At 38.7% G+C, this 14531-nt stretch overlaps 1 protein-coding gene across 6 annotated transcripts in view; it reads right to left on the bottom strand.

Annotated features, from left to right (window-relative positions):
- The window catches only part of ZNF521 (zinc finger protein 521), an 865909-nt gene that overhangs the window by 266772 nt on the left and 584606 nt on the right, over positions 1-14531 (bottom strand). For all 6 annotated transcript variants that reach the window (XM_081562746.1, XM_081562747.1, XM_081562743.1 and 3 more), the window contains one exon: positions 8839-9018. In XM_081562746.1, the coding sequence (XP_081418872.1) occupies positions 8839-9018 (180 nt within the window). The remainder of the gene's footprint in view (positions 1-8838; positions 9019-14531) is intronic.

The raw sequence follows: 14531 nt of genomic DNA, 5'->3' as shown, positions 1-14531 counted from the left end.
TCCACTCCCGGTAAAAGCTCTTTGTCAGCCACTGAATGAAGAGGGAGAAGATATTAATAGAAACAATTTAATCAGATGTGGCCCAAAGTTGGCAAAACAAAATTGAGATGATCAGAAAAGCTATCTGAAATATGGGCTGATAGACACCATTGATAATTATGAACCTCAGCGAGAAGTGTAATAACATATGTTTTCTCTTTGTAGTTTTCTGAGATAGCTCTATTAGCTCTCACAACCATTAAAATAAATGAATCTGTATCAGAACTTCAAAACAACAGACATTTATTTTTAAAATCTATTTCATCTTCACCTTATTTTTCAATTTCTATTGTTTTGAGTGTTGTATCTTACATGTATCTATGTAATATATTGATAAATACATATTTTGAAGATGTATCCTATATATGTTTAATCAAAAAATATTGGAAACTTCTGGTCTGAAAAATAAGAAGCATGTGGAGAAGGGGTTGGGAAATGTGAAAAGTGTTAATTGCTGAGTCATGTCTGACTCTTTGCCACCTCATGGACTATAGCCTGCCAGACTCCTCTGTCCATGGGATTCTCCAGGCAAGAATACTGGAGTGGGTTGCCATTCCCTTCTCCAGGGGATCTTCCCAACCCAAGAATCAAACCCGTGTCTTCTGCATTGTAGGCAGATTCTTTACCATCTGAGCCACCATGGAAACCCAATATGTAGAGGCCACAAATTGCATCTGGGGGACTTAGGAGGATCTGAAAAATGAAGTAGCCTAAAAATCACTAAGGAAATATTTTGGGTAGGAAACAAGAAATTGATCAAAACAGAGGATAATAGGAAAATAAAATATACAATGCCTTAAGCCTAATTAATACATAAATAGATAATTAATTAATATATAATGAACAACAGCAAAGCATGAATAATGAATTAATAAAGAAATCAATGTAGAAATGTGCAAACCAAAGGTATAATGCCTTAAGCCTAATTAATATAAGATAAAGTGTTAAAATATCACATTTATTTCATGTAATTTATTTCAACTAATGTTCTGAAAAGGAAAACAGCAAAACGAAGTTCTAAAAGCAGTTTCAATATGCTTCTGTGAAAGCTATGTTTCATTCCATAAAACGTTCCTTTTCCTTATTTCCAGTGTCAACTGAACTTGCTGTAAGAGTCCTCGATTGTCAAGTGAAACCAACTGGTATTTAATATCCCACAACTATATAACACATGTTCAATCACTTTCACTTTTTCTTTAAATCTTTTAGTTAAAAAAAAAAAAACAAAAAATAACCCAGATGTCTAAAAGTCTTCAGTTCACAAAATCTATGTGAAGCTTCCAAGAAGCCTCATAACTCTTAAAATCAAATTAAGTGAACATGCTCTTTTATACAGACGTGGTGTCCAATCATTGGTTCAGTTACTTTTCCTCAAAACTGTGAACCTGTGCAATACCAATTGGTAAAGGACTCACAAGTCTGGTTAGGGTTAATAAATGTAATCTACAAATATGTTCTCCAAAACTACAACAACCTTGCAGCCGCACAAACCTCCACCTACCCCTCTCACCAACAGCATGGGGGGCCAGAGGGTTCAGAACTAACACAGCGCTGTTTAGCTTTTCTGCATTTGCACCCAGGCCATTCACATTAATGATGTGAAAGAACACTTCACAGACAACTCAAGTTTGCCAATTAGTAGGAGAGGAGAGAAAAATGACTCGGAACAACAAGCGTACAGTATTACCAAATGCACTTTACACATTTATCCTGTTAAGTGTAGCTTAGTTCTGACGATTTACAATGCTGGTTCTTACTCAGTTTTGTAAGCATAATAAAGTCTCCATAATCTCAGCCTTCCCCCCGCCCCCAGCACCCTGCTATTAAATCTTTGTTGAGAAGTGTGATGAGACCTCTCTGGCTTCCAGCCCTCCTTACCCCCTGAGGGAATTGGCAAGAAATGATAGGGTTTGTGGATTAGGAAAATGAGAGGTTCTCTGTGCTTTTCCTTCTTTAAATACATATTTTGATAATCTGTCTTCTGCATCAGAGAGTCCCAACAGCATTAGTGTCGATTCCCCTCCCTCCCCAGCCTCCAGGAAAAACAGAGCATGGCTGGGGCGAGACAGCTGGTTTCCAACTACTGCTACAGCTGAAGAGCAGGATTTAATTTTTCCACCTTTCCCCCTTTACCTTCAAGCAGGGATGAGATAAGATTTATTTGCACATCTTGGATGGCAGACTAGAGGGCAATTGCCTTGGGAGACAAAAAAGAAGGCCATCCTGTCCCTCATTATCCTAAGGGACTGCTCTGCCGCTTCCTGGGTCAGATGCTTGTCCAGAACGGCACTCACCTTCCAGAATCCCCCTCAATGATGAACCGCATGAACTGTGTGTGTGATCCCCGAGATCTCTGCACCGTTGCTGGTCTACTGTCTGTGAGTTCAGTCCAGGCCACGGGTGCCTACTCATGAACTGACCTGGGGCATAACTGATCCCTGAGCTGACTTTCAAACCTGAGTCTAAAATGGATCATCCTGGTCCATATCTGACCTTCGTCTCCCAAGGCCAGGTCTAATCCAGGCTCACTTGGCAAGACTGTACCAGGCTTTCAAAACTTTCAGTTTGGAGTGAGTCAGTTTTCACCTTGGCAGGCTCCCCCTTGGGGAGGAGAGTCACCAAAGAACTGATCTCAAGTTACCACAAGCACTCAGTTCAGGATGGGAACCTCATGGTAGGGTTTCTCCCAGTTCAGGGTGAAACTACCCTGACTGACTCCCATAGCTGTCAGACCACAGAACACCTCTGCTTTCTGTTATTGTGCAAATCAGCAGGTTTTAAGGCTTTTCTCTCCCAATACTACTCGATAGCTAACTCTCCTATACACTTCAAGTGTCCTCTCCTTCTTCATACAAACTGTTCACCAAAAAGATTTCAGGCTCTGATCTAGATGGATGTGACCACACACGTAAGTAAAGACTTCAAGATTAATAGAAGGGAAGCCAAAAGGAGTAAAGAAGAAAGCTGAGAAGACAGCAAAAGACTATAACACAGCCAGAAAGAAAAAAAGAGGGGATGTACAAAGACAACAAGGAAATGAAGAGTCTTGAAATAAGGATAGAAATCAAAGGAAAACTAACAAAGATACAAATGAGACTACATGACATTAAAAGAAAAAAAAAGTAAAAAAGAAAAGAGTAAAATTAAAGGGAAAAAAAAAAACCCCAAATACTAGACTAACATTCTGTTCTCTAGAAAAAAGAAAAAGCACCAAGAGTTAACTCAAGCATCAGGAAACTACATTAGGAAGAGTAGGACTTCCTAACTTAGAGTAAAAGGTTTTAATCAAGGAAGAAGGTAAAAGCACCATATTACTTTTTAATTAAAATGCTGCCAGTGTCTTTAATCTCTTCCAGATTAGATTGAAGGGCATGTGTGCTGCGTTCCTTCAGTTGTGTCTGACTCTTGGTGACCCCATGGACTGTTGCCTGCCAGGCTCCTCTGTCCATGGAATTCTCCAGGTGAGAGTACTGGAGTAGAGAGCCACGCCCTCCTCCAGGGAATCTTCCCAACCCAGGGATCAAACCCGCATCTTTAATGTCTCCTGCATTGGCAGGCAGATTCTTTACTAGTAGTGTCACTTGGGAAGCCCAGACTGAAGGGTACCCTTAGTCAACTCAACTCAAGTTTGAACTCTAAACACTTTCAGTTCAGTTCGGTTCAGTCGCTCAGTCGTGTCCGACTCTTTGCGACCCCAACTGACCTGAACTGAAAGTGTTAGCGTTCAAACTTGAGTTGAGCACAGACTGAAGTGTACCCTTAGTCAACTCAAGTTTGAACTCTAACACTTTAAACAAATGTAAATCATTCCTAATTTTGTTCCTCACCCTTTTGTTCTCTCCCTGATCTTCCATTTCTGCTTTTTCCTCATCAATCTACCACCCTCCCTAAGAAATCACCCTGAACATCAATAAACAGGACCAAGGCCCATCAGCTTTACCTCTTCTGAAATATTTCATTAAACCACACATACGCGTCTGTTTTCCTTCCTTTGTTTAAAATGTTGTGGGATAAAATGATGTGAGCATAGACTAGGATTCTAAGATTTTAGAAAGCTTAAGATTAAAACAAACCAAATATTTTATTAGGGTTTGAGATTTTTGAAGAATAAGAATTTTTAACCCATAGGTGTTATCTTCACCATACCATGTACTAAAAAATCAGCATTTTCTGCACTGACATTAAAGTTGTATAATATATAAAGAAATATATTACGTGCATACAATATATAAAGTTATTCAGGAATAATTTTTTGCTTCTATTCTATATCATAGAGCTGGACATAAAGATAATTCCATGGTAGGAACTCAATAAAAGGTAAACACTAAATAGAATCTGAAGGCTTTTCTTTTTTAATATTGAATTTTAAATTTAATCTTTCACACGAGAGAGACACTATTCTCACCTAAGGTAAGATTTCTTGCTGGCATAGTTTAAATTGGCCATATCAGTTGAATTCCCATGTCTTCACCCTAATGTTAGTGTTGATTCCACATAAGGAGAGCTTCCCTTTAAAGCTATTCCACTGAAAATAGAATCATATTAGCTGTGCACTTAATGGGATTTTCCAAAAATTATGCATTCTGAGGAGAAAATGCACTAAATGAAGTCAATTGAGTGTACATGAGTTAGAAAATGCAAATAAATCCACAAAGAATACCTATACACACCCAACAGAAAGCTTAACTTGAAAAGGCAAGCAAAACAAATGTCATCAAGGACACACAACTTGAACTCTCAGACATTGCCAGTGAAAAGTGTAAAACGGTGCAACCACTTGTGATAAAGATTTAGAAGTTTTTCATATAGTTAAATATACCCTACCTGTTGACCCAGCAATTCTACTCCTACTTAACTCAAGAGAAATAAAACATATGTCCACAAAAAAGACCTGTATAGGAAGGTTCACTGAACAACTTTATTTATGATAACCAAAAACTTAAAATAACCAAAACGTCTACCAATAGGAGAATGGAAAACAAATGATGATACATTCATATGATGGAATACTACACAGCAATTAAAAAGAACAGACTTCTCATACATACAACAAGAATGAATCTTGCAGATAGCATGCTGAACAAAAGAAGCCAGACACAAAATAAGAGTACATACTGTGTGTACTTATTAGCAGTTCTAGAATAGGCAAAACCAACCTGCAGTTAAAAGCTTAAAAGGTAGTTACTTTTGCTGGAGCATTACTGATTGGAAAAGGGTCAAGAGAAGAGAAATTTCTAGGAAATTATCTTAAGAGGGATATGGGTCACACGGCTATATGTATTTTATCAAAATTTATCAAATGGTACCCTGAGGACTTATAAATTTCACTCGACATAAATGTTACATTATAAATTATAGCATTAATAACTATAAACAACTATTAAACTCTAGTCAGTTGGCCTGCTTATCCTGATGATATGAGTAAGCAATTTTGAAACTACTTACTGTGTGTTCTAGACTCAGCAGTTTGAGTACATATATTGAGGATAATGGAAACTAGGTGACTCACTACTCGAGAAGGTAGTAACAAACATGGTGAGAAAAAAGATTGGGATGTTCCACTAGTGCTAGATTAAAATGATGGGTATCAGTAGAAACGTGGTTCTTATTAGAGAGAGAAAAATACAAATATGTGTATATATTTGTATACATGTACATTTTTATAAGCTATATTATACAGGTATTATACTAAACGCTAAGTCACTTCAGTCATGTCTGACTCTTTGCAACCCTATGGACTGTAGCCCACCAGGCTCCTCTTATTCATGGGATCTTCCAAGCAAGAATATTGGAGTGAGTGGTCATGCCTTCCTCCAGGGGATCTTCCCGACCCAGGGATTGAAACCACGTCTCTTGTTGTCTCCTGCTTTGGCAAGCGGGTTCTTTAACATTAGCACCACTTGGGAAGCCCATTATACTAAACACACATGTATATTTCCTAATTCTATCTGCTGAGATGGTTTATAACCAATGATACATCTTTATCAATGAGCACACATAGTGCCCATATCTTGATTTCTAAATCCCTCAGTCCTCTTAAAGGAACCAGGGCTCCTTGGACAGAATATTGATTAGGACTAGAATACGAGGAGCCTGGAGCATCTGTGTGAAGGAGAAACTGAATCTATCCTCAAATAAAGACAGAGACATATTAAGCTGACACAGGATCTAGTTTGAAGGGACCACTACTGGCCAAATCTCAGTGAATCTGAGCAAGTAATGATAGTAATGAATTATGACCCATGAAATACAATAAAAATCCAAATGCCCATGGTGATATGAACACAAAAATCAATGAATGAATAAGAAATTGTAGTCAAAGGCCAACAAATAAATACAAAAATTATAAAGCTAAAGTGGATATTTCATGAGAATGAAAATATTTACATAGTGTCAAAGTGAAAGTTGCTCAGTCGTGTCTGACTCTTTGCAATTCCATGGACTGTAGCCTGCCAGGCTCCTCTGTCCATGGAATTCTCCAGGCCAGAATACTGGAGTGGGTAGCCATTCTCTTCTCCAGGGGATTTTCCTGACCCAGGAATCGAACCAGGTTCTCCTGCATTGCAGGTGAATTCTTTACCAGCTTAGCTACCTGGGAAGCCCAAAAGCATCTTCCCACAAATTACTTATTGTATTTACCAAGGGAAAACATCTTTTGAATACTGGAGAAAGTTGGCAGCCACCACTTAAAACAAGTATTCAGTGTTAACCCCACCAACACTGGTAAAAATCAACATCAGATACTTCCTGACCTGATGTACTGAGAAGGGCCCAACATCACTTTGGTGGTATTCCTGCCATGGAAGTATGTCCGAATCTTAATTGTTCAGTCCTGTCTGACTCTGCAACCCCATGGACTGTATTTCACCAGGCTCCTTTGTCCAGGAATTTTCCAAGCAAGAATATTGGAGTGGATAGTCATTGCCTTCTCCAGGGATTGAACCTGGGTCTCCTGCATTGCAGGCAGATTCTTTACTGTCTGAGCAACCAGGGAAGCCCAATGGAAGTAGAGAAGCTGAATATAACCATAAGGAAACATCAAACAAACCCAATTATCAATAGGCATTTTATAAAATGCTGGGAGTTACTCTCAAAAAATGAGATCATTTCAGGTGAAAGGAGAAAAGAGAGACATGACAATTAAAAGTTATGCATGATCCTGAATCCCAGAGGAGAAAAAGCAAGCAACAAACAAAAACCTCTAAATGACATTATTGGGACAACTGTTGAAATTTAAATATTGGTTGTAGATTAGATAACAGTATTCTGTGTTAAATGTGAACTTCCCTCATTATGATTTAAGTGTGCTGTAGTCACGTAAGAGAATGTATTTATTCTTAGGAAGTACACAGGATATATTTAGAAGGGTGTGAAGTCTCCAACCTTCTCTCAAATGACTAAGAAAAAAATTAATGAGACAATGACAGAGCAAAGAGGGTAAAATACAAACAATGTGTGAATCAGATAAGCAGTAAATGAGAGTCACATATATATAATATCTTTGCAATTTTTCTAAAAGTTTGGAATTATGTAAAAATAAAAGTTATCGAAACCCTAAAAATATGTACACAGTCAATGTTTATATAAGCTTCATAGATTTTCAAACTTATATTCCAAAAAAGATGATAATAGGTTTTCTGAAAGAAAGAAGAGTCTAATAAACATGCTCACTGCAATCCCTTTTTGAAAAGCAACAGTGCACTTCAATAAAGAAGGCTATTTAATTGGATCTAATCCAATATTTCCACAATAATCTGTTCAGGAAACCTGGTTAAAATGGAACACCTATTAAAATCTTGCAAAATTATCAACATTCTGTGGAAAACAGTTGGAGAACCACTTGTCTAATAAATACATTTCCTACACATGGTTAGTTGAAGAAAGATTTGTGCTAAGAAAATAAGAGAAAGAGATCTACAAACACATACACACACCGGGGCAATGTCAGTATCAAATAATAAGAGAAAAATGACATGAATATAAAAAGAGATGTCTATATAAAATGTCTCTCCAACCTTATATAGTATGTTCCTGTAGGATATATTTTTAAAGAGAGTATAAATTTGGTAACCGAGTTTTACTTTTATCCAACCATTAACTTGAACACGTCCTGTTTCCTGCCATTTTAAATCTGATTTTTACCATGAAACATATGGGAGAATAGTTCCCATGACTTAAGTGAGCACTTTCTGTGGGCCAGGCACCGTGCAAGGCTTAGAGAATACGGTGATGAATAAGACAGAGTTCCTGCCACCCATGAGCTTCCAGTCTAATGAGGGAGATGGAAAAGTTAACTCATGCACTGAACACTGTGACACTCATGAATAAGCATCAGGCTTTACAGGGCAAAAAAGGCGCTAAACTCAGCAAAGAGCGACCGATGAGGAAAAGTTTTCTTAAGGAGATGTTTAAACTAAATGAAATCCGTGCGTGCTAAACTTCTGGGAAAACATATTCAGAAGGCATTTTTAAACGTTATCTTAGCCACCCCATGTTAGGTTCTCCATCTACATAGTTTGAAAGACTACATCGCTGTAGCTTTTTAAAAAGGAAATGAAAACATATCGATTAGCTATCAAAATCTAGGTACACTTCAAAATCTAAGGATGACTGTGGCACTGAATTTGCCATAAACCATTATCTTAGAAGTCTTTCCAAAGCACTTCCAGGCTTACCTAGGCACTCAAGTGTAAGAATAAAACAGCTGGAAGACAACAGAAGAGAAAGGAACAAACTGGGGAAAAAAAAAATCCGAAATAGAACAGTGTAAGGAGACAAGAAGTGATAAGTATTGTTTACCTGTCAGCTGACATTGATTAATCTTGTGTTCTGTGATATCGCTCAGTGACTCGAACACCTGGAGGCAGCTGTCACAGCTGTGCACAGCTTCGTCCTCTAGCTCCTCCCCGTCTTCCGGCCTCTTCTTACAGTCTATTGCTTCTCCGTCTTCAGTCTTGTCTTCAAGTTTACAGTTGGGGTCTGAAAAAAAAAAATCAAGACGGTAAGTATGGGGTTGAAAGACAGGTTTTTTTCAAGTCACGTTTAATCTTGCTACCAAAACCAGAAATACCTTCTCCCTTGAAGCTGCAAGGCTTTATTGCAGATTTTATTTCAGAAGCATCAAAAAATGAGTCTTCTCTAAAATCTGTCAGTTCCTGATGACTGGAGCATCTCTCCTCCAACATGTAGCCCTTTTCCCAACCCCTGTCAAATAATTTGCCACCCTTAAGGTTAACATTGACATTTTTTTCACAGCCTTTTTTTTTTTTTTTTTGCTTACGAGAGAGATAAATCACTTTTGAAATTAAACAGTCTCCAATGCAGAGGGGAAAAACCACCGTGCTTGAGAATGAATTCCTTTTCTGCTAAACATACTCTTTCACAGGAAATTACCAGACTTAGCCAAAAGTCTAGAATAAGCTAAGCTAATTACCATAGGCACGAAATTGACCTTTACTTATACACTGGTCAAAACACACAGTTACCCCATTATTTGTTAGACGGCAATAGCAAAATAAGCTCCGCCACACAGCAAAACATTCTTGCAAGCACAAATTCAAGTGTGAATACACTGCTATGTCTCTTGGTTTCAAAATCATCAAAAAAACAAAACAAAATATACAAACAGCAATTACAGATTATAATTGAGTCAACAACTTCAATTGACATTACCAGCCTCAAAGAGCTAAATAGTAGGAAAACTAAAAATAGTTCCATTCTAACCCTAAGAATGATACACAAATAGCAAGAGGGACCATGACAGCAAAACACATGTGATGCTTTCCCTTAGAGCTCAATAAATACTTCGTGATTTCTTATGCTGTCTTTTGCCTCATTTTAGAGAAGTACCCCCCAAATTTTAGTGCCTCTGCTCCTCTTTGCAGGAAAGCAGAGGAAGGGAGAGAATGCCTCTTTAGGGAAAATTCAGATAATAAAATCTGTGACTTCGTTTACAGAACATTCATTTCGAGTAGCAAAAAGTCCTCCAAAGTCAGAAATAAATTATGTCTCAAAACAGAGTTTTCAGTGAAATAGTTACAAAAGAATTGTATCAAGGTACCTAAGAAATGTGTGTAATATGTTATCTGTAGTCATTTTTTTTTAATATGGAGGATAAATATTTGAAATGTTGCAATGCAGAATTCACAGAATCAAATGAGCCCAGACTTCATTGGAAAGTCAATGAATGCCATCAGCCCCCCATCCGGCTGTCGAAATTTCTGCCACTCCACATGCCAGGTGCTTCTGCAAACCTGCTTCTACAACTCACAGTGCTGCCCTTTGGCTGGCAGTTGCTCCAAAGCCCTTCTTCACATCTGTAATAAACTTAACTATATCATCACCGTTCAAACCATTCCCATATGCCCAAATCAACCTACATTTCAACATTCTCTAATGATCTCTTGAGTTCATGAGACAAAAGCAGAATCTCCAATTCAAAGAGCAAGTAGTTTTTGTTTGTTTGTTTTCAAACAAGAATGTCGGGTTAAAGTAAATCGATAATTCGGGTTGATTTGTCATCTGGAAAATTATTATCTCCATACTCTATGCAGTGTCTGTTTCAATATACTGAGTTATAGACTGCTCATCCCTGGGGGAGTAATCGCAGGACCTTTTTCATTTGCCCTGTCCCTTGCCCAGCACAGCACTATGTCTGGGTGAGTGCTTAGTAAATAGTATTTAGTGATGACGAGAAGGAGAGGAGAGAGGAAAAATGGAGTACATTAAAAAGTCCTTTCCCGGTATTTTTCCTGTGAATGGGAACAGACCAGTTACCTCCAAATTCAAAAGCATCTACATGCCTACATCTTCGAAAGCTGACACTATGTCAAAGCATCGCATTCGCCTTTGCTGGTTTCAAATGTTTCATCTAGTGCTACAGACGCAACAAATGGGTAATGGTACAAAGAGCTCCAACAAGCTAAAACCAAGTGGTAAAATACTGCCAAATTAGAGCCATTCAGGAAAATAAGTAAGTGTCCCCACTATGGCGAACTGGCCCCCGCACCCATTCAACCCTTGGTGGAAGGCAGCAGCCGCATACTGAACACTCTTGGTTGTTTAGCATGAGTTTCCAGTTTCTCATAAAACTGACAACACTCAGGGAAATGTGGGGGCTGGGTCTGAATTTTAATATGATTATTTAAATGCTACGCATCAAGTCTGCAGGCCTGTTTGTTTTTAAATAAGAAGACACTCTGAATACTTTAAGTAGTATGCAGAGAAAATGATAAGAACTTGCCTTCCTTATTATTCAAGAATATGGGCACTTTACACGAATCCAAATAAAAAATATCAAACAAATAGGAACGCCTGCATGATGCTTTAGGTCTTAACAGCTAAGGAATGACCCCGGTCCATGCTTCTGACACTGTGGCTAGTTATTAAAATGAAGGTCATTTTAAGACTAATAAAAAATGGTTTTGCTTCCACTTCTGCATTTACAGATAGAATCCTTCAGGGACTGAAGTCAGTCAAGCTTATTCACTTCTGCTGCAACTTTAGGATGCAAGCTCCAGCCAACTGGCGAATTTGTTTTTAGGTCACCACTTAAGAGGGACCCTCTGGGGGGTGGGTGCGATTACAGCCTCTGATGCCTTAGTGTAGTATAATGAGCTCCGGAATCTCAGCTCTCTCCTAACGAGTAGATTGTTGTTGTTGTTGTTGTTTTTTTTGCCAACCTCCATGTCCATGAAGAATTCACTCTCGCCCATTCAAAAGATGCGTTTATTTGTGTTAGGGGTTTCCATTCCTAGTGGCGCTGGAAGATTCCAGAAAGCTTACATTGTCAACCATTTCTTTCCCACAGGTGGCTACACTTCAATAATTGCACATGGCCTTAGTTAGGTAGTTTTTATAAAGTCCTTTGAGAGTCAATCACAAAAAATAATTGTATTACTCTGCTAGCCATTCAAACCTCTGACTTCAACCTAAGGGGTTATAAATACAGGGTCCGTGCCTGTGAGCACTGCCCCACCCCCAACACCACTGCAGGATGGACAGCTGTTATTCCAGCTCTCTTGTTGTACTACAAACCCTCCCAAAGGGCAATATTTTAAAGTACCTGCACATCTCCCCTCCCTGCACTGTGACTACAAACTCCATTACAGCTGCAGGCACCATTCTGTCCGCTGCCCTGAAGGATGCCACCCAAACGTGTTTCATCCATCACACACGCCCAGCCAACTTTCTGGCTCATCCCTTCTGAAAGGGCCCTATGAGGCACTGGACTCAACAATGTTTGAACTTGGATAAAGGCTTAATTTTGGAACAAAGACACGATTATTATTATAAAAATAAATGGCGGCGCTCTGTTTTCAATTGTGTTAACATTACTTACAAATGGAAATTTAAAAGAAGCGTGATTTTTCCCCTTATTATGTTCCCTGGCAGGTGGTTTCTTCCTTCTTCTCATCCTCCTCTTCATAAGGGTTGTTATTGCTACAACTTGGTTTAATAAAATTACAACTTCGGGGAAAATGAAAAATTGCACTGGCTTAAAAGTGTTGGAGGCAATAAACCCATGGACTTCAATTAATTTCAAGTGTGGGATCAGTTTAGGCCAACCAGCAGAAATTCTATTCTGTCCATGTAAAAATGAGGTTTCACCACATTTACTTTTTATAACCTATATAAAAGTCAAGTAAAAGTAATGAATATCTAAAAGCCATCTCAGTGGACTGGCAAAGACTATCTGTATTCTTGAAACTCATCCTACATATTTCTCTCTGTGCAACAAGGATCCCAGGCCTGATCAAAGTTAAAAAATGTCAAACCACTGAGAAAACAGCCCAATTTCCAATCCATCTCACTGCCTAGAAATGGACCTCCTTCCAAGCCACTTTTGCATGGAAAAGCACTGGCAAAAGTAAGAAAAACTAAGAGATCATGTGGTTATAATTATTACCAGGCAAGGAATATTTCTGCAGCTCAGTGGTAAAGTAAAACTCTGTCGCTTTCTGCTCCCAATAGTGTCCATCGCAAAACAACTGCCTCATTAAATCTCTGCAGTAAGATTAATATGCCGTAGCCGCACTACATTTATAACTTGGTACTCTATAAAAAGCACATTTAATGGTAAGAGCCAGAGCCTAGATACAAAGTATTACTATAAAAACTTCTGGCAGCGAGTACACAGTGCAGGCCCTCTGTCCTTCTTGCCGGAGATATAAATGAGGCTTTTTCCTGGTGGATTCTAAGCCTGAGGCCCTACCTTACAAACCAGTCTGTTTTTATGAGAGCGGCAGAAACACAGGATTCAGAGGATGATGTAAATATGAATGCAAGAAGACTACTTAACAACTAAGATTGGCAAGAGATGAATGAACCCAAAATACTCCACTTACACACATGCAAACTTAAAAACTGGACCATTTCCTAACAGTTTGTTCTCTGGTCATAGCCAGCTTTTCACCAGATTAAACAACCATGGCATGAATTACTCAATCTTAAAGCAACCCACACAGTGCCAGTAAGTTCAAGAAAATACCAGCTAAAATATGCACACTGCCTTAAAAAAAGAACAAGTCCTGGCTTCATGTGAATACCATGACCTCCTGGATCTGAATTACCTAAAACTACAAAATACTAGATGTTCAATAAAAAATGAGCTCAACACGACATTATTAGTGGACTAGTAAAAGTATGTTTTTGTTGTTTTGGAAAGCTGCCTAAGTTCTTTCTTCCAAGAATATCTTCTGAAAATAAAAAAAAAAAAAGCATTATAACCCTAGTGTCTTATTTTCAGAAACTCTATGATGAATAAGTCAACAGATAATTTAAACACATGCATTCCACACTCAAATGTCCCCAGATTGCTACGAATGATGCACCTCAAGTGAACAATAAGCTTGTGCCCCAAATAATGAATTGTCTGATGTTGCTTTTAAAGTTCACATATAGTCACAATGACTTGTCTTCTAAGGTTTACTGAAGTCCCACACCTAAAAAGTAAGCCAGAGACTACTCTTATTTAGAGCAAACCATGTCTGAAAGCACTCCTGCCCTAGCACGCCTGTGTACTCAGTTGCTTCAGTCGTGTCCGACTCTTTGCGATCCCATGGACTGTAGCCCACCAGGCTCCTCTGTCTGTGGGATTCTCCAGGCAAGAGTACTGGAGTGGGTTGCCATTTCCTTCTCCAGGGGATCTTCCCCACCCAGGGATCGAACACACGTCTAATGCGTCTCACACACTGGCAAGCAGATTCTTTACCACTCTGCCACCTGGGAAGCCTCTAGAAATGTGCTCAAATTCGATCAACGGGTGTATCCTGATGCTAAGGAGAGAGGAAAAGTTACCTTTGGGCTACAAAGAGTTAAGGAGGAGCCTTCCTCCTTTACCAAAGGGTAAAAAAAACCAAAGGGTGGGATCATTATTTTGTGCTTTCTGGGCTCTACATATGCATTCTAACTGGAAATCCCATAAGATGAGAACAGACTTGGGGAAAATAAATCATCCATTGTTATAAAATCACAAGCAGGCTCTGATGAAG

This window comes from Giraffa tippelskirchi, chromosome 14 (genome assembly GCF_054371585.1).
Source record: "Giraffa tippelskirchi isolate mGirTip1 chromosome 14, T2T-mGirTip1v1.2.pri, whole genome shotgun sequence".
Classification (NCBI taxonomy): Eukaryota; Metazoa; Chordata; class Mammalia; order Artiodactyla; family Giraffidae; genus Giraffa; species Giraffa tippelskirchi.
This window is presented reverse-complemented; position numbering and strand designations above follow the sequence as displayed.